The sequence below is a fragment of the Hydra viridissima genome, unplaced genomic scaffold, assembly GCF_058129835.1.
Source record: "Hydra viridissima isolate aposymbiotic clone 2 unplaced genomic scaffold, HvirCarnegie_v1 scaffold_4, whole genome shotgun sequence".
In the NCBI taxonomy this organism is placed as follows: Eukaryota; Metazoa; Cnidaria; class Hydrozoa; order Anthoathecata; family Hydridae; genus Hydra; species Hydra viridissima.
The window spans coordinates 17,060,571-17,082,362 of NW_028324303.1; the positions used below are offsets into that span (position 1 = coordinate 17,060,571).

The 21,792-nt window shown below is 29.1% G+C and overlaps 2 protein-coding genes across 5 annotated transcripts in view; both read right to left on the reverse strand.

Annotated features, from left to right (window-relative positions):
* Positions 1-1,264: 1,264 nt before the first annotated feature.
* LOC149890180 (uncharacterized) lies at positions 1,265-2,514 on the reverse strand. The gene is made up of 2 exons (XM_090085847.1): positions 2,396-2,514; positions 1,265-2,244 (listed from the first exon to the last, which is right to left on the reverse strand). The coding sequence occupies exons 1-2, from the start codon at positions 2,406-2,408 to the stop codon at positions 1,523-1,525; spliced, it is 735 nt and encodes a 244-aa protein (XP_089941973.1). The 5' UTR covers positions 2,409-2,514; the 3' UTR covers positions 1,265-1,522.
* Positions 2,515-11,898: 9,384 nt separating this feature from the next.
* LOC145182656 (uncharacterized) overlaps positions 11,899-21,792 on the reverse strand; it is a 36,130-nt gene continuing 26,236 nt past the window's right edge. For all 4 annotated transcript variants that reach the window (XM_090084085.1, XM_090084084.1, XM_090084086.1 and 1 more), the window contains 9 exons: positions 20,005-21,738; positions 19,740-19,890; positions 19,344-19,495; positions 18,121-18,169; positions 17,957-18,037; positions 16,102-16,290; positions 12,699-12,788; positions 12,494-12,577; positions 11,899-12,112 (listed from right to left, as the gene is read on the reverse strand). In XM_090084085.1, the coding sequence (XP_089940211.1) occupies positions 11,963-12,112; positions 12,494-12,577; positions 12,699-12,788; positions 16,102-16,290; positions 17,957-18,037; positions 18,121-18,169; positions 19,344-19,495; positions 19,740-19,890; positions 20,005-21,738 (2,680 nt within the window). In that variant the 3' untranslated portion in view covers positions 11,899-11,962. The remainder of the gene's footprint in view (positions 12,113-12,493; positions 12,578-12,698; positions 12,789-16,101; positions 16,291-17,956; positions 18,038-18,120; positions 18,170-19,343; positions 19,496-19,739; positions 19,891-20,004; positions 21,739-21,792) is intronic.

Consider the following 21,792-nt stretch of genomic DNA (forward strand, 5'->3'; position numbering starts at 1 on the left):
AATATTTGTACTTAAATATCACTTAGTCAATAAAATATATAAGTTAAAAAGTTCATAAATGTAAATTTTAATTTAATCTTGAATTACGCGTTTATTGTTTGCTATGTTTATTATATATTTTATGTATAGTTTGATTATATGTACTATATATAAATGATTTATATATAGAGTTATATTATATATTGTTTCACTTACTATTGGTATATAACTGTATAATGTGTGTGTATATTACACATACACAAAATGGTGTGTAAAAAAAAATATATATGTATATATATATATATATATATATATATATATATATATATATATATATATATATATATATATATATATATATATATATGTATTGCAGAATGCTTAATCATAAAAGAAAAACATTAAAAGGTGCTTTTACCAGTTTGCAGCTTAGTGATGCACCAAGGTCTGTTTTGGAGGAAAAAAAAAGTATAAATGCAGCTGCTAATGAATTCAACATCAAGAGAATGACGTTAACAAGATACATTTCAAAGTTAAGCTCTGGTGGTTGCCCATCCATAGGTTATTCAAAAAACATAGACTCTTTCCCTAGAGTAAGAAAGCTCCTTTAAAAAATTATTTATTGCAAATGACACCTCTATTTTATGGGTATATTTCTATAGATGTACGTTATCTTGTCTACGAGTGTACTATTCAATACAAAATCAAAAGACTGAAAAAAAAAAGGCTGGTAAAGAATGGATTACTAGTTTTTTTAAAAAAAGTTCTAAATTATCTAAGAGGAAACCTGAAGCAGCCAAGGTAGAGCAATATCATTTAAAGCTGAATATGTAAAAGCGTTTTATGATAAATTAAAAGAAGTTATGGATATATACAAATTCAGTGCTTCACAAATATGGAATGTTGACAAAACTGGTGTATCTACAGTGGTAAAAGTGTGGCTGCAAAGGGCCAGCAAAATGTTGGTGCTATGACATATGGAGAAAGAGGCACTAATGTCACAGTGTTAACTGCTAAATCTATCTCAGGAAGTACAGTGCCCCCAATTTTTGTGTTTCCTTGCAAAGATTAGAAAGAATATTTTGTTAACAATGGTCCACCGGTCTGTATTGGGGTAGGTAAAGGAAGTGGCTAATTTGGAATTAGAATTAATAATATGGAATTCAAAAAGTTTATGCATCATTTCATTAAACAAGTGAAGCCTTCAAATAAATGTAAAGTCCTGTTGATTTTGGGCAATCAGTCTTCTCATTTACATTTACATTTCATTTCAATCAAAACCGAGTTAAATGTAGCACATTTTATTGAAAACCAAACTAAAAACGTTCTGTTAATACATTTCCTTTTGAGACATTAAATTTCATATAAAGTACTATTAAAAAAAGTCATTAAAAGATATGCCAACCTCGACTCACAAAATACTTACTCCAAGCCTTTGTAGCCTAGGTCGAGGTTGTAATATACGTATTTTCTTTAATTACTCTTAAAGAAGGATTCTCCTTTTTGTGAGTTCGAGATTATTTCTGAGGATATATATTTAATCTTACTGTAGTTGTGAAATCTTAGAGTGGATCGCTCTTATGAAAGTTGATGCTTTCTTTTTTGCTATTAACTCCTTTAATGTTATAAAGCACTCTCCTTCGCACACTTCTGACTTGTAAGAGTGCCTATTGTAACGGCTATAAACACGCACGCGCAAAACTGTCTTTTTTGTATCGGGCGCAGTTTTAAACGTGAATTTAAAATATTCTTCTATGGTTGCAACAGATTTTTCGGTATCATACCATTGCGATTTAATGATATACTTTTGGAGTGGTAACAAGGCTACATGAACTTTGTACTGTCCTTTTGGTGCGCTGGCGATACTGTTGGTCACATTTACTATTTTTCCAGCCAAGTAGATAGAGTTTTTGAGTTTATCGTTAAACAGTATTATTAACTGTACACTGATGCAATCCTTAGGGGGTATGTTGGGCCGTTCCTGAAAGCTCATAGAATCCCCATAAGCTGATATTGGTTCGCAATTCTCGGCCTCTGATGTTGCAGGGTCAGCAAAGGATTCGTCAACAAGATAAACGTCTTTTCGGAACCTCTGCAATGAATCAATTTTGTGGGGAACGTTTTCCTCCTCTTCATACGTTTCTACATACTCTTCGTTTAAACTACTATATTTTTTCGGACTTCTAAGGCAGCATTTGACAATAGCGAATACAATAAGAAACGATACTAGCAGAACTCCGCATAACACAGTAATTAAAACGTACCCTACGATGTAAATGAGTTGTAATGTTAATTCATTTTCAAACAAACAACTTTAAAATGAAATCATATATAAGCAACTTATCCAAATACACTAAATACAATCATTTATAGAAAAAAGATTAAACCTTCAGAAAAAGCATTAGAATCAACTTACAGCTTAAAGCCATCAAACCTGTTAGAACATCGACAACATTTTAACTTCTTTTAGCATTACATTAGCAACAGCAATATTTCAAATGCACAAAATCGTAGAAAAGATTAAAGTTTTTAAAGAATTAAAATCTTTTGTGTTTATCTTAAATGAGATTAGAGTAAGTGTTAAGAAGCAATACTGTATTCAGCGTTTTCTTTTGTGTTGCCACTGTAATTAGTTGTATGCAATTGGTTTTAGAGTTGTACTTAGGAACTGTAGTTAGTTTAGTTTTGTAAGGAATTATTTTTCGCCATAAGGGATTTTTTTTTGACTGCAAGAATTAATCGACCGTAAAAGCTTATATCCTTGATAATCTTTTCTTTTCTTATTCTTATTATTAGTTATTATTATTATTTAATTAAAAAAAATAAAAAAATAAAAAAAACAGTAAATAAATATATTGATTTATTAGAGTTTGACCGTCTCTAATGTAAACCACCTTTAGCAACTTTATTGTTGTATTACAGACATCACTCTTAAATTCATTGCTATTTTTAGTTAACAAATTTTTATGAAGTTTCTGTTTCATATGAAATTTTAATATTTAAAAGTACATAATCGTATTTTTATTTTAAAAGTCACATAAATTTTGTCTAGTTATAGTGCTTGTGTTTGATCTTATCTTCTTTTGTATAACTCTTTTCCATTGCCTGGATGTCCTGATGAAACCATTACCGTGCTCTTCACTAACATATCTTGGGCGGAAGAAACCAAGATGAGTGTAACTAGCGCAGTTTGGATAATATTTTTCACTACAACTTGCTAAACATCAAGTTGTTCATCAACCATTTTCTTGCAAATTTCGACCCTGTTTTTCCTAGAAAACCAAAAATAGCATGCATGCATGCAGCCCAGGCTCTTATTTCTTATTATATCATTTGAAAACCTTCCGGTGTAAACGATGAATAGATTTGCTATAACTTTTGTATTTGTTATGCTAACAAAGATTGTTCTGATCTCTTTATATGTTTCATTACTGTATTCTTTTGGCTTGACAAGTTGAATGATCAACCCCAATTTTATAAGGAGCGAAGGGAAAAAAATTTTCTCCACAGATTTGAGAGAAACATTTTTCATATTTAAGGTACTGATGATGATGATGATGATGATGATGATAATGATGATGATGATGATAATGATGATGATGATGATGATGACCATAGTTAAATTCGGTATTGCAACCTCTTTTTTCGTTTATGTGGATTATTTTTCGGTATTGCAACTTACGCGTTCGTTTTTGCAACTTAGGCTTCGTTTTTGCAACCTCATCATTCGTTTTTGCAACCAAAAAGGATGAAAATTCGTTTTTGCAACCCGCTAAAGTTGTAATCGGTACCGGTTTCAATATGCTTGAGTTCCGCCATTAAGTTTTCTCGAGAACTCGATGGAAATTTGTTTTAAAAAGCTTTGAAAAGTTTATTGTTATCATAAATTTAGTTTTGTAAAAAGGCTATTAAAAAAATATAACTTTGGCTATATTTCAAATAGATGTTGTTTAATTGTAAACATATAAGATGCGATGTTCAAACAATATTGATTTAAGTGTTAGTAATGATTTGCAATGTTGATTAGTAACGCATGTTTAAGTTACTAACACAAAAAAGGTTAGTAATTAATTGAATTGAAAGTTTCAAAATGTTTAGTCAAATATAAATACTATTTTTAAAATGGTTAAATGACAAGTATGCTTGGGGGACGCTTTCTTATCTGGAACCACATGTGCCTATGTAAAAAAATAATTGACATCAAATGCTAAGGAGGAATAATTGGGGATAGCTACGTTATCTGTAATGTATGTACAGGTATTAAGTTGTTGATGTTTCTAATTCTTTTTTTCCCTTACTTGAGCTCTAATACTTTCAACATAAACACATTTTGTGTTAAAAATACAACATGACACTATTCAATCATATCCAATCTTAAATACTTGCTCTAACCATAAGCATTTTTCAAAGATAAAGCTAAATTCATTCAATTGCATAAATCTATAAATTTTAGAAGTTATTTCATACAATATTCAAATTTTTTGAACTAGCTGTAGCTCCAAAAATGCAATACTTAATCATCAATAATATGCAAGAAATTTATTGCATATTACTTAAACTTATTACATAGTAATATTTTTGTAAAGACATTGATGTATTCATATGCAAAAATCTATATCATAAGATAAAATTGTAAGAATAAAATTTATATTACAAGAAATTTATATTATAGGGGAGACCGTTTAGACTTCAGATAATTTTAAATGAAACTGACCTGATTTAATAATTAATGCCCTTTTTTAAACAAACTTTGCTACATAGTTACAGTCTGATAGCTATACGCATCCATAAACCTTAACAATTATAAACCTTTATTCAGCCACATCAGCATTGCTGTCTTCAAACTCATCATTGTCAAGGTTGTTTGTACTATCATTAGAAGAAATTTGTTGGTCATTCAAGTGAGACTTGTAACTTCAGGTGACTGAATCAACAGGTTAATGAGGTTTCATTAATGGTGAGAACCAATCAGGTCCTGTAGACTTCTATTCCTTCCATTTTTATGGATACTTTATACATTTTCTACCCAAATATTCAATAGCTAAATGTCTTTTTGTTTTTTTTGTGAGACCATGGAACATTGTTGAGTGTTTAATTAAGTATCAGCTTTGAACAGTCTACCCCAGTGGAGTGTATTGAAAAAATTTAAATGAATTTTTCCTTTTAAAGAAAAGAGCCCAAACTATGGCAGGTAATGTAATGAGGAACTGAATGTTTTAAAACTATAGTCGCAGGTCCAACATATCAACCATAGACAATATTGTTCTAGTGTCAATAGGATGGCAGATTTAAAAGTGTCCATGGTCTCCCTGTGTCTATAGTCTACCTAGTCTCTCCTAGATTCCTTTAAATTTTTGTAAGAGTTTCAATATAGATATAGAATTAATTTATAGAATTTCATTATTTCATTATTTAGGTTGCTGCAAAATTTCCCCAACAAAAAAAGATAATTTAGTTGGTAGAGGTAAATTTTTAATTGTTTATAAGTAACATTTTTATAAAAGTTTTTTCAAAGTTTATTACAATTTATTTATTGTAAAGATATATAAGTTGATAATTATATGATAAGTATATAAAAATAAGTTTTAAACTACTAAAAGCTTTTTTAGCAACTAAGTTTGTTTTATACTTTTAGAAAGATAACACTAATTAGTTATGCAAAAACGCTTGTTAATTATCCACAGGGTTGTTAATTTTGGTAAATAATTAAGAAGAATAATGTAGTAACCAATGAAAAAGAAAAAAACTTGAAAAGATAAGAAATTAAACTCACTTTTTGGATATCTCAACCAAAAAACCTTTTTCTCGACTAGGCACAAGTTATTAGAGGGAAGAATCACTACAGCACAGAAATTATTTAGCTTTCACTATAGCACCCAAATTATTAAACTTTAAAGGGTTTTAATTTTATTACTCTTAAAGTTAAAGTAATTAATAATTCAAAAATAGAATATTTTGTTTTAGGAATCCAAAAAATGACAAAAGAAAAAGTAGAGGAAATTGCTTCTTCTCTCTTACTTAGATCAATATTTTCTGGTCAGGTATTGGCAATACTAATTGGATGTTTAGGTTTAATTTTTTAAATATGTTGATATAACAAGTCTGTTCTGTTATATAATTTATACTCAGGGCAGGTGAAGCTTTTTAGTTATAAAAAGGCAACTCACCTGTAAAAGAAATGATAATGTGTATATTTGTGTGTGTGTGTGTGTGTGTGTGTGTGTGTGTCTGCGTAATATATGTATATATATATGATAAATATAGAAAACTAAAGGTAGGAGAAGCTTGGATGATCACATTAAAAATAAATATAATTAGAAATAAATTTGAAAAACAACATGTCAATGCATTGACTTTTAGGTGTACAGTTACAGACATGATTTATTTATTGCAGGAAGACAAAGTAAAAGTATGTTAAGTTGCATATTTTTGAAAGTTTTTAAGATTTTAATCAAAGATAAATTAGTCAAAGATAAATGCGCTAAAATGTAAATGGTTTTTTAAAACTTGTTTTATCTACAAGAAAATTTATGTGATCAAGAACTGATTGATTTGTTAAGTGAGGACCAACAACGCTAACTATTTAATGCTTTGGCTAAAACATAAAGTTCTATAAAAGTAAATTTTAAGTTTGTGTTCTTTAGTGCATCATCTAATAATAAATTTGAAGTATACTTGTAATGTAATAGTAGCTTGGTTCAAATATCTTTTAAGAATTCGAAAATTCATTGTATAACAGTAAGTATAACTAAAAAAAGATTCATTATATAACTAAATGAAAATGAAGAGCCACAGTGTTTAAAGTTTTCAATCAATTCAGAACAATTAAAAATGATAAAAACATTATTTTCCACTTCAATATCTAGCCACCAGAGTGTTGTTACATCAAATGTGAAAAGTATTATTAATCAAAATAAAGAAGCTAAAGAGTTATTTAAAGATTTTACTACTGAGCAGATTGTTGCAAAAGTACGTTATAAAAAAATGAAGTTTTTCTACAGAAAACTGTATTAGATATTTTATATATATATATATATATATATATATATATATATATATATATATATATATATATATATATATATATATATATATATATATATATATATATATATGTATGTATGTATGTATGTATATATATATATATTTATATATATATATATATATATATAATTTTCAAGTTTTTTTTTTAAATCAATAAATCGTTATGATCTCTCATATAATATGTTAAACCTCTCATAATTTTTTTTTTTAATCAAATGAGAAATATGATTTTACTTCTGTTAATTTTGTATATTTCATTTTTGTGCTGTTAGTTCACATAAATCTTTTAAAAATTACTTTTGATGTAAACTTAAAACTATTACTTTAAAACGTTAATAGATTTTCGATTTACCCATTTAAAGTTCTTAATTTAAAACATGACATTTCGTAAGTACCGAAAATCCCATTATAATGAGGGATGGATCATTTATTTTTCAATAAACTAAAACAAGAGGTGTAAGGGTTACACTTTTTTCAATAATGTATACTTAATTAAATTATGAGCAATCCATTTCTGGGTACGTTTCTTTTGCAAAAATTATTTTTCATGTTATTATCCCGAAATCCTGTCAAGTGTGGCTTAATCTAATAATTTAAATTACCTAAAACTGAAGCGTATATAAATCTGATATAAATAAGATATTCTAAACAATCATACGCCACCACAATATATTTGCTATATAGAAACTTATTTAATAGTTAAAGTTTCTTGCCTGTTATAGCTGAAATAAATAATACTAAAATGATATTTATAATACATTTGACGTTGACTTATGACGTAGTGCGATGCTTGAGATCAAATCTCTGCTTAACCGGGCACGTCATCCTCTTTTTGAGGCGGTTTATAAAGACTGTTACCTTACGTATTGTATATAAAATTACAAATGTATCCGATACAAAACTAAAATGCTCATTTAAATAAGTATAGCTGTGATATAGGTAGAGGGGCGGCTGTAGGAACGAGTATCTTCAGAATCTTAAATAAAATATATTCAGTTTACAAGATTCTTCAGATTTATTTGACCTAAATTTTAGGAATCTAATTAGGCCTGTAAATATTACCTTTTGGCGTTGTGATAAAATTTCTGTTTTCAATCAATTTTTGGACACCATTCCACACCTCTCATAAGAAAAACACAAGCTGTTCACTTTCTGTTTCTAATTTACTGGTTGCGTAATGTGCACATACGCATGAGCTGAAGCTTTTAGATACCTAAAAGAATTGCTACTAGGGCCGAACCTGCCTTAAACATCCTTATCAGATCCAAAAAATAAGTCCCTCGAATTTTAAATAGGTCATAATCCAACGCCAACTCAATTTTTCGCATTTTTTTCTTATTGTTGAAACTCTAAACTTTTGATATTTTTAAAATAACTATTTTTCCAAAAGAAATATAATTAGATTATTACTAAGATTGGCGTTTTTTCTAAAATTTTGACATAAAATAAACAAAAAATCATAGTTTTTATTAGAGTTCGGTATTGCAACCTTTGTGTTCTCGGTAATGCAACTTTTTCAACATATCCATTTTACTGTTAAAATTGTATTCCTTTTTGACGGTAAACTATTCTATTATCTTTCATACCAAATGTAAAGGAATCCAACACCCATTTCTATTATTACATTTTTACAAAATAAAATTTGTGGTTTTTTTAGTTTTTTCATGAAAGTTATAACTCAAGTATAATTAGTAACAAGTTATAGACGGTTTGAGAAAAAAAAAAATTCATGATAAATTATGTTTTTGGGGTTATATGATAAAGCTGATCACTACTTTTTTAGGGGTGATTGACTCCTATTAATGTTTAAAATCATATCAGAACAAAAGTTTAACCATCACCCTAACTTTTCCTATAAAATGTAACAAAACATTAAAACTTCGGTACTGCAACGCGCCGTTAAATTGGAATGAAAGCGCAAGGTTGCATTACCGAACAAGTTTACACATACTGATGATGATGATGATGATGATGATGATGATGATGATGATGATGATGATGATGATGATGATGATGATGATGATGATATGATTGCAAATCTTTCATTTTAGAACTTTTTCTTTAGTGATTTAAAGTGCCTTTGCTATTCAACAAACGCAACAGCAGTAACAACCGTAGTTAATAGTGTTGCAATCTTCTTTTAGGCGATTACTGTGTCTGACTGGTAAGATTATTCTTAACCAACATATCTATGCTGACTTGATCTTCAGTTAGTGGAATCGGAATGAACAAATGTTTATCATGTAGCACCGGTGCAATAGAAGAAGTATATCAGAATAGAGTAACTTCTTGTCTATCGCCTACTTATAACTATATTTCACTCGGGCAAATCCAATATCACACCCACAAACTTAGCTGAAACAATTTGCTGGCGATTTAAAATGTCGAGAAGCCATTGCAAGCTGATTCTAATAGGTAAATATAAATCTTTTTTACTGCCTGTGAAAGGAAAAAAAAAATGTAAAAATCTCTTTGATCTTACTTAATTTTGTGAGTAGGGTAAGGTTGCTAATATTGTACCGATGCCTATATTGTTCTTTTAACATAACTCGTTATTTTTACAACCCACAAAAAAATTTTTAACTTATTTTTTATCTTTGCTGAATGAAATTAAGTAGTCAACTGTTTTTTTTTGTCATCCAACTTCATTAAGCCCAGAATAAGTTCTTGTTGGTTTGTTATTGAAGATTTCTTATTTTAGGTTTTTATGGCTAAGCGTATTTCACTAAAAAAAGCAGAAGATATGATTTGTTCAGTGTACTTATGTTAAAGCATGATTTATCTAAATTTAAAATAAATACTTAGAATTTAAAAAATCTTACTTTTAGTTGTCAAACTTTTTAATTAACTGAATGTCAGGTTAGTTGCGTAAATTGTACCTCAAGGCATGTCCTAAATTGTACCGACGCAACCATTCTGACCGCTAAAAAAAACGTGTGTAAAGTTTAACAAAACCCTTTTGAGATTTCAATTAGAGAAATATCCATACTTACAATACGAACTTCACCACTTAAACAAAAAAAAATAAAAATTTTTGTATTACTCTTGTATTGACAAGCAGTCCTTAAAAAGATGCACTCTCTAGTTCAGTTTTACCAATATGTCAAGGCTGGTGTCAATATGGCTGTGCAGGTGTTAATCAAAAACAGTTCTTTAAGTCCCTTAGATCTAAAATCATAAAATATTGCAAAGCTGTAAAGTAATTGAAATCAAGAAAGTGGTACAATATTGGATAACAATGGTACAATTAAGGATCTAGTTTCCTTTATAGTACTCTTAGCGCTATTTTTTTAATTTGATTCTTCGAGACTTAACGCTTTTTAAACTTTGAGTTTTTTAAACATCTTTACAACAAACAATCCCAAATTATGAAATCCTATTGAAAATCCATGTTTTCACTCAGTAGCTTACCTACATTTTTTAGTTTTGTCTTAGGGGTACAATATTGGCAACCTTACCTTATTCGCATATGTCGCATTTATCGTATATATCATGCGTATCTAGATAATCGCAAACAATTCATGTATAATATGAGTTAGCCATATTTAACCAGAAGATAACGTTGTGATCTTTTTCAATTTGTTTGTTAATGGAACTAAATGCTTGTTTATAGTTCCTGACGTGACCGTGAACCGTTTAGCAGTCAGCGCAGACAGTTTATTCGAATTCTTTAACACTATCAGCATAACGTTTCATTGCTTGTTGAGTTGATCCCTTTTTGCATTCTTAATCTTCGATGTTAATTGTTTAAAAAAAAAAAAAGAGCAACCCTCAAAACATCATCTTCACGCTTTTTTGACTTCATGTTGATTGCGATTACAAATCCAGTTATGGTTAAACAAATTGAATTAGTAGAAACTCAGTAATTTTAAAATACTAAAACTCTACTCATATTTTATTACATTTGAACAAACTTGACCATGGTTTTTTTTAATTATATTTGAACAAACTTGACCATGGTTTATTTTCCTTAGTACAGAGGATTCAATTTTGGATTTTGAAAATTTCCTTAAACTAAATATTTTATTATAAAACCCACATACTTTAATACGACTAACGAAATGACATTAAAAATGAGACGCATAAATTACTGGGATTTCTATACTCACTTAACCAGTCCCCGTCAGATTACGATGAATCCACTCCGTGCTAATAACCAAGAAAAAAATACAATAGTCCTTTTTTTAAAAAAAGTAAACTAATCAGCTTCGAAGAGCTTTTTCTAATTTTTCTAATTGTTAACAACTCAATATTAAAAGAAAAGTATTGGCAACTTACTTCTTCATATTTGAAAAAATTTTATCAAAGTGCGAAAATTCTAAAAACCTTTCAACCAACCAAAAATTAAGGAAAGCGAACTTTAAATTCTGGTTCTTCAAACTTAAGAATAAAAAACGGATTATTTTTAAAATGTTAAGAAATAAATAAAGATAAAAAAAAAAAATTACCCAAAATATTTACATAATATAAAATGATATAAATAGCGAAGTTGCCATAAAACAGAATAGATATAGGAAAGATATTTTCATAAAACTTTGTAGATGAAATAAGAAAATCTTATCTTACTGCCAATAAAATTGACCTAGTGAAAATTTGAGATTGTTTATAAATATCAAATTCTAATAAATAAATTAAAAAATAAATTTAAATTCGTATTTCTTATTCCTACGGTTTATTATATTATAAAGAGAAGTTGTTTCATTTGGGAGGTAATTGCAAAACCACTTCAACTCGCCAAATATTTAGAATGTTTTTGGAAGATGGATGCACAAGCAAAACTCCTCGGTTAAAAAGAGGGGAAAAAATTAACGCAATTTTGATATATTACATAACTTTGATAATTTTAAGACAAAAAAAAAAAAAAAAAAATTTAAACAAAATATCTTGTTCTAAAAGTTCTTCCATCAAAGAAGCCAAACAAGGTTACAGCAACAGATCGTTATTGACTTTTATTACGCTCATAGATTCCTTCTTTAAAAAAAGGATGAAAGATTGCTAAGTCTTGCTTGGTTAACGTTCGACGAGTGATTGCATAAATACGACACGTTGAGTCATTTGACAGAATAGCAAGGAAAGCTATTAAATAGGCCTAAAAGATAAAAAGAATAAATAGAATTACCAGAGACAAGAGTTTCACTAAACGAGAGACCTTCAGCTCAACTCGTTTAGGCTCATAAAATCTCGAGGTGAAACTCTTGTCTCTAATGAATACACAGAGAATAGTTTTAAAAAGGAACAAAGCAAAAACACATCCGCAAAGATAACGCAAAAAAAATAAGTAAATAAAGATCACGATTAAAAACAATTTGAATGATTTTACAGGTTTTTATACGTGGTGCTTAGAAACGAGTTAAAATGAAAAAAATCCTCTTCTTCTAATAAAGAAAGCATTATTTTTGAAGTGGAATCATTGAATTTTCTGAAATTCAATCTTAAAACTGAAGCTTTTTCAGATCTTTAACAAAAATACCTCAAGTTGTGCTCTTCTTACACGAACAAAATCCTCTGAAAGGTTACCGAAATAACGACGCGAAGGAAACTCCAAGTTCCCAACCTTCGACAAAAAATATTTAAACACTTTAAATCTGTAATTTTGCAAACTGTTTAACAAACATACAAACAGCATACCGAGTAAAAAGTAAAACCTTTATAAACAAACAACTTAATAAATTTACTATAGGATGATTTCGAATAGTTTGTCTGTGCAGATCACGAAATTGCCGGTAGCGACGATATACTGTCCAATTATTATCACCTACTCGTAACTAAATCAAATAAGTTAATTCACGATTAGAAACGAGTTATACATTATCTATTAGAACATATTAAGCATGCTTTTGATATAAATCTGTTGATATAAATCTGTTGATATAAATCTATTGATATAAATCTGCTATCTGCTGAGAAAAACGCATTCAGCATGAAAAAAAAAAGTAGCACAGTAGTAGTACCAAAGTAGCCAATTTTATAAGATTTCGAGCAGTCGAAAAAAAAAAAAAAGAAAAATGGAACTTATTTTTTCGAGAGCTTTAAAATCCACAGAAAAAACAATAATTATGTAGACGAATGATAGCTCAAACTATTCATAGCTTTAAAAAGTATTAAACCTGTAAAACGTTACCGTAAAATTAATTATACATATATATATATATATATATATATATATATATATATATATATATATATATATATATATATATATATATATATATATATATATATATATATATATATATATATATATATATATATATTTATATATGGAAATTTATTCTATGCTATTTATATTTTATAGAGGATATATACCTGACTCCTTCCAGGTAAATTTTGTCAAGTATTTTGCTGCTTCAGTAGCAAAAATGTTTTCAAGAATTGGGATTTACCCGAACACTAATTTACGCAATTACTCAGGTAAATGCTTTAGAACTGGGTATTAAAAACATTTTTTTTTGCGGTCATTACCAGGAAATATTGAATGACCTTTTTTTCCTATAAATTACTTATGAGAAAGTTTTCCGATGCGATAAGCACAGGTAATAAGCGCCGTAAAACACTGAGGTCATAAAATGGCCTAATGGGAAATTCGCTATATGCAATAAATGTAACAAAGAGTTCTCATGTCCCATTGGATCTATATTAGTCTTCTTTGAAAAGCAGACTTGTTTCTTGAACTTACAAAGAATGAAAGCATTCAAAGCTTAAGGGAAAAGAGAGAAAGTATTAGAAGAAACTTTCAAAGACATTGGTGTCGCCGGCGATAAGAAGATAAAGGTACAATGTAAGTGTTAAAAAATGTTTTTTAAGCAAGACCCAAAATAACTAGACTAGGACCTTAACTTCATAGTCGTTATGGTTAAGACAAGTCTACCCTTTAAATTGTTAGAAACACAAGCATGAAAGGGCCAAGAAGAAGCTTGTGAAGCTTGAGAAGGTGCTTATGTTGATAGAGGGATATCATTTACAACAGATAATTGGAGCTTTATACACTTTTTACTAAACGGTCATTAATAGAAGATAAAGGAAATCTCTCAGAATTAGTCGCAAGTTCTGCCTTCCGGAAAACTGGAACTCAAAGTCAGAATCAGAACAATCTAAAGCTGGGAAACTCCGAAAATTAGAATCAGAAGAGAAAGTTCAGTAATGACTTATTTGGACCGCCAGTCAAGAGGAGCATTTTTGGATCTTTAACTACATCATCAACTACATCAAGTTCATGCAACTCATCCATACTTTAAAATGCGTCTGAAAGTGAAAAGTGATTAAAATTATTTTATGATTCCTAAACTTTTCTTATTCTTGTTTTTATGAAACTCAATTCTTTTGTAAATTGAAAATAAAAGTAAAAAAAAAAAAAAAATTACGATTATTTCAGTATCAAGACTGAAAACCTTTTTCGAACTTCGGATGAAGAAATTTTTTAACTAAGAAAAATTTTCGCACTTCAAAAAAAGTTTAATGTAGTCCGTTGCGTATCGAAAAAACCCATTAAACAGAGTTACAAGAGCCATTGTATAATGCTTACTGATAAGCATTCTAATACTAGTAATGCTATCCAAATGAACCTTAAGAAATACGGTCTTTTGTTTAATCTGCAAACTTTTCTACATAAATGTGTCACGGTATCGCAATATTCCAGTATTCTACTTATGAGCAACGGTACACAGTGGTCATAAACGGCTCGTACGACGAACTTAGACAAAAAAAAAAAATTTTTAAGATGGCAAAATTAGGAATTTTTTTTTTTTTTACAAAACTTGAAAGATTAAAATGCTAAATTATATAATTTGTAAAGATTTGCCCTCAATTTCGAATAAATCAACAACAAATGAACAGTTTTTTTTTTAGCAAATTTGTTTTTATTAAAAGATTAAGAGAAAAGCTATTTCCCCCCCCCCCCCAAAAAAAAAAAAAAAAAGCTGTTAAAAGTTGTAAATGTTTACTATGTACAAATATATTCAAAGTAAATAAAAACATTTTTTGAATTTTTTCGAATATTTTAGGTACTTTAAAAAAGGTTCAATTTTAATGAGAAACTTTTACTTTTCTGGAAGATCAAGAGGAGTCAATCTAAGATTCCGAAAAAAAAAAAAAAAAAAAAAACAGTATGTAATTCTCTCATTAAAATTATCTTTAGTGACGTAAATTGGGCTTTTATTCAAAAAAAAAACAAAAAAAAAAACAAAAAAAAAAACGATTATTTTGTGGAAAAACAAGCTTCTTTGTTACGAAAATCATAGCGAAAAGTTGATAATGGTTCCAATCACTCCTGCTCTACATAAAATCTTAAAGCATGGTCGTGAAATCATTGCAAATTTGTGTGCTGCCTATCGGAAGATGCTGAAGAAGGAAGCAAGAAAGTTTTGAGACAAGTACAGATGTTTCACTCACGAAAATCTTCATGGTTAAATGGTATGTCTAATCTCTTTCATCGACTTATGGACAACAGTAACCCAGTCATCGTTGAACTTTATTACAAAAAGAAGCAGCTAAAAATGAGAAAACGTAAACCCTTCAACAAAGCTTTCGATCTTAAAGCAACCAACAACTTCTCTATCATTTTGATTGAAACAGAAAGTGATGAGCCGCACATTGAAGATTCAGATGTTTAAAAAAGGCCAAAAAATTAAATTTTCAATAAATTTGTTTATATTTTCTGCAAATAAACAATATTCTTATTGTTTTTTTACAGTCTTTGGGCTATTTTACATTTTCGATCAAAAATTGACCACTGTACGGTACTGTGAACTTCACGCGGAAATTTTACAGTTTTCAACATCAGTTGATGCAGAAAGATTACTTTGGTTTTGGCTCCGAAAGAACGCTAAATAATTATACTTAAAAAGTTGATTTTAATATCAAAATTCAATAAATCAAGAAACGAATTTCTTTAATTTCTTATTTAAAAAAACGTTCTCGAAAAAAAAGGAAAAAAAAAAAAAGAAGGTAAAACAGTTTATAACTCCTCTAAATATTTAAACAAATTCAATGCTGGTGTTAAAAATATCAATGCTGGTATTTGAAACATCGCACCAAACTAGCAATCTTGGACAACATTAACAAAAACATTAAGAAACATACCTTGACTTCAAATACATGGTATGATCCTTTGCCTATGCCACGCAGAATAAATTTTGGTATAGCGGCATTGATTTGGTTCCTCTTATATATGTTAACTGATTGTAGAAACCTGTTGATAGGAGTAGGAGGTGGAGACGGAGGTGAGTTACGTAAACGTGCAATTAATTCATCTTCTTCATCAAAACCCTCCTAAAATAAAATACTACAACTAAATGCAATTGTAAAACAAAGGTTTTTTTTATTCGCTGTTTTTTTTTTTTTAAATACATCCACCAATAACTTAAGTTTTCTAAAATGAAACATTTCATTTTTTTTAAATCATACTGTTCTGAGCCATTTCTGATGTGGAAAAGTTTTAAAGTTGTTTCATATGTTAATTTCAATAATCTTGCTCCACCAAGTCAAAATACCTTAAAATCTTTATTTAAAAAAGGTACTTTATGATAATATATACATTAAATAAGGGGCTTTAAATTCTCATTATTAATTTTCACTTGTATTTTGAAAATACATCAGTCAGTGGTACTAAGAGGGGCCAATTAGCATTGGATCAGTTAGGAAGAATGAAAATGAGGATTTATCAACATTTCAAGCGAAAGTTTAAACTTGTTATACAATATAAATAAGTTTATCATTGAATGCAAATATTCAAAAGCTTCATAAAAATGGAACTTTTGCTAATTTAAGTCATACATTACAACACAAACTGACTTATAATTTGCTTTGATCTTAGGTTTTTAATGTGACCAAACTCCCTATTTTTTTTTCATAACTTCAACTTATGAAGTAAATACAGTAGACGCCAAAAAGATCAAAATCGTCAATCAAAACCTGTTCAATCTTTGGAATAACTATCACAAAGATTTCTAATAAAGTAGCCCCAAAACATTACGCTTTCTCCACCATGTTAAAGAGCTGGACTTTAAAAATAAGTTTTTGACTAACAGAATATTGAACATAATTTATTCCATCAGATCATAAACTTTAACTTGTCACTCCAAAGAATATTGGTCACATCTCTAGTCCATTGAGGATGGTGTTTGGCAAGCACAATTCTAGCAAAAAGAGTTTTACAGAATACCATTTTGGCTTTGTTAGGCATTGTGAAATACTCTAAAAAACAAAGCTGCGACAAATATAGTTCTATTGTTTACAGGAAAAATGAGGGGAGTTTTTAAAAACATTTAAACCAAAAATTGTTTCTTGACAGGGAACCTTCTTAACAATCCTGAAGCACACAGACGTCACTTTTTAGAAGCCACAGTTTATTCTGTAATTTTTGCACAATTCAGCAACCAACTGATAGCTAGTTTACTTAGATAATCTTTCGAGAGCTTTGTTACAATCCTGTCTTCTATCTTGCTTATAACACAAGATTATCCTGAACTATTTTTGTTCAATACACATCTTGTCCTTCAAAACATTTAAACAACAATCTCAACAAAAACTCAAAAATGAGCTGCATTTTGATACTAAGATAAACCTCTTTAAACTGTTGCTGTTACTCCTGAAAGATTCCTTTTAATCTTCCACAGTTTGACAATTTGTAGTTTAAATATTGGTTTAAAATTTTATTCAAATAAAATAAAAAAACTGTTAAAATATTACACAAAAAAAAAGCAAAAAAAAAAAAATTAATGACTGCATCATTTTGATATATGTATGCTTTTAAAACTTAATTAAAATAAAAAAATAACTCCTTCCATGCAAGTTCTATCAATTTCTAATAGTAAATATCAAAGGTACAAAGCAAAAAGTGATCAAATAGAAGCCTTATCTTATTGGCCACAACTGTAAAATAGCTTAGGGTAATGCACAAATAGATACAAACTGCAGCAGTAAGAAACCAACTTACACTTTCATTGACTCGAATGAGTAATTGGGAAACCTCTGTATCTGACAGTTCATCTTCTTCATAATCAGGGGATGTTAAGCTCTGCAAGAAAAACAAGATTATTTTGTAAAAATTTTCCTAACACAACAAAACAGGTGATGAAGAAGCGAAAAGAAAATCCATACACTAGTTGAATAATACTTCTCCAATTTTTCCTGAAGGATGATAATTTCACTAGGGTGAAAAGATAGTAATAAATTTATCATTAATAGATTAAAACACACTATAAAGTTTCTAAGGAAAAAATTACTATCTTGTGAAATTTCTAAGATATATATATAATTAAACTTATATATATACTGCAGGTGTGTTAAAATTTGGCACTTTTTTGAGACAAAAATTTAGAGGACAAAGATGCTGAGCTGAACAAGATAAAGGAAAAAACTTTTACTTCATCAAATAAACATAAAAGTAAGGTTTAGTTTACATCAGTGTACATCAGTGAACTTTGAGTTAATCTTTTTAATGTAATTGTCTGTTAACCCAGTCCAGGCCTGAGATACTGAGTTAATAAGTTGGTTAATCTTAGGGTTCAGTTGCTTACAAGCTTGTGCTTGAACTTTAGTTCAGATACTCTTTCAATGTGGTCTTAGACACCCAGTTTTAGCCTAGAAGGTAGAAATACTGGTGGCATTTTCTTACCATTGGAACTGACCAATCCAAAAACCATGATCTGTGAGGGATTCTTTGTCTAAGGTGCAAACTTGACCATGTCTGGGACCTTGAAATATCACAAACAGAATTTAAAATCAGATTGATTGTGAAATACTTTTCATCCAAGAAGAGGATAATTGGTGTCTTCTTCTTAAGGATAGATCTTTTCTAACCTCATTTTTCAAGTCTGATTAACAGTTGAAATGAGTCTTCCACTTCTAGGCTTCCTTTTTGTGGTCCCATGAACCTCTTAGCCTCTTCATAACACTGTAAACAATCCTTCTGGGGACTGTCAGATCTCGAACAATTTCAAAAACTGACATTCCTGCATGAAGAGCTTTGACAACCTCAACAGTTTTTTATTTGCCATTCTTTCAGCAAAATTTTTTAAGGGTTTATTTACATTTTTTATATATTTGAAACTATCGAAACCTTTTGGCAAAAAAAATTTTATTGGAAAATTGCTTGGTACAATCACAAAACTACATTAAATTTGAATGCCAAATTTTAACACGCATAAAGTAATAAACTTACATATATAATTAAACTTATATATGTAAATAAATAAAGACTAAAAAAGTCAACTTTGACTAAAATTAGCAGATAAAATATTTTAAGAAGGACTGTAATGCCTGAATTTGACTAAATAAACTTAGATTAACATTTCTTTCTTTAAAAAAAACACAAAACATACTTGTTTGCATTTGCAAGTTCATTATGAAGTCTTTCTATCTCTTTGGTTGCATTATCTCTTGTTGCTTTGAGTTCATCATCCTTCACCTTCAACAATTGTGTAACTTGATTGAAGTGTTCTTCATTAAAGTGTTCTTCAGTTGAATCTTTATTCTAAAAAGTTGTCAGAATTATCAAATATATACTTAAAAAACGTAACCAGAGAAATGAAAAACTACAAGAAACAGCTCAAGTAACTATTCTCTATGTAAACAAGAAACCCACCCCAATGACAATGACAAAACTTGAAACCCATGAAGAATAATGACAACAACAACTGACATTTGCTGTCATTTTTAAAATGTCATAAAAACTATTAACGTAAAATAAACCTAGAAGGTATATAGAGCATATATACCTTCTCTAGAGAAGATTTTTCGCTAAGAAGTTTTTCTCTGTCTTTTTGCAAACATGCTAATAGTTGCATTTCTCGCTTTTTCAGTTCATCAAGCTCTTGTTGCATCACTTTTTCCATTGTGATGATTTTTTCATACATTTCATCTTCAATTCTAAAGACATTTAATTTACAGTTGTAAACAAGTATGATTGAAAAAAAAAAGGTACTAAAAGTACAAATTTTTTATGCTGAGGATTTATATTTATTATGAAATTTACAAACTTACTGTTGCTTTTGCTTTACAAGTATTTCTTCAATGTTAAAATCAGTTCCGTTTGAAATTAAACTTGAATTCAAATGATTACCCAATGGTTCGCTATTGTGTTCAGACCCATGCTCTAGTTCTACAGAAGATTCTCTTAACTTTTCCCTTAAACTTTCAATTTCTTCCAATTCAATTTTACGCTCAACTGAGAATTGCTCTTTCAGCTCAGCAAGCGTCATTTCTGCAACATTTTTAGCACAGGATAAATCTTCTAAAACAACTTGCACTTGATCACGGGACTCCACCAGTGGTTTCCATAAAACTTCAGTTTTGTTTTGAATGCTCTCAATACTTTCTGCATAGCTTTTATTAGCTTGTTCTAACTTTAGCTTAGCAGTATTGATGGAATTCAATATGTCCTGGAATTCCTCTTTCCCTTGTATTTCCTTCTCAACAAGATATGCCACATAAAGCAACTCAGCATCAAGTTTAGCATTTGATTCATCATTATATTTGTTAATTTCGTTCAGCTTTTCGTAGCACTTTAAGATATCTGCATCACAGTTATGGACTTGATTTTCTGAAATGTCAACTTGCTTTTTAAAGGAAAGTATTTTTTCATGAGATATGTTTTGAAGTTCAGATAAAACCTTTTCAGACATTTTGGCATCTTTTTCATTTTCCATTTTTTTATTGTTTAGTTCTTTAAGCATACTTTTAATAACTTTTTCTTCTTCATTTTTTATAATCACATGATTTTTTTCCAATTCATGGAGATCTTCAATCATACTATTTATCTTTTCCTGCAAATCTGCTTTCACCTTGGCATTATCATTTTTGACTTGCACAGCAAGAGTCAATTCTTTGCGCATGGACTCTATTTCAGCATTCTTTAAATCTATTCGATCTTGACCTTTTTTTAGCAAAGCTCTGTATTGTTGAACTTTTTCATTAAAGGCTCGTTGATCTTCTATAGTTTGCTTTATTGATGTTTTCTTCATTTGATCAACTCTATAACGTTCAGATGCCATTTTTTTATTTTCTTCTGCTTCAACTAGGATAAATTTTGTTTTTACATCATCCAAATTGCTCTGGGCTTCAGCTAACACATTTTTAAGCACAGCTAAATCAGTCTCAGCTATATCTTTTTTTCTTAAAGTCTTATCATTCAGCATTTCTCTTTCCCAAATTAGGAACTGATATCTATTTAAAAAACTGTTCTCATACTTTCTGAGAACTTTTGCTTTGGATTGAGATAATTCTTCAAGTGTCGCTTGTTCAACACGTATCTTAGAAAGTAGTTGGTTTTTTGTATCCTCCAGACTAACTTTGTCTTCATCATCTAAATTTCCTTTCTTTTCTAATGCAAAAATACACTCTTTTATTTCATTGTTCAGAAAGTCACATGTATTTTCCTGCTGCATCAATTTTAATGATTCTGCATCCCAAATTTCTTTTAACTCTGAAATCTTATTTTCATCCAATGGATTAGTATCAATAAATGCACGTATTTCATTATTAAGAATTAATGTTTCTTTTGATCGTAAAATGTGGAAATTTTTCACTTCTTGTTCTATATTTTTTTTATTTTCTTCTTTTACAACCTTACACTTCTCAAGTAAGTCATTTAAACAGTTTTGTTGGTGTTCCATAAGTGAAATCTTTTCGTTAATGCTATCAACAAGTTCTTTTTCACGTTGTTTCCTTTTAATCTCTGCATCATTGTGTTGACATTCAAGTTCAGATAAATGTTTTCTGTGATCATAAATTAGAAAGACAAAAACTACAAAAGCAATGTTATGATTATCT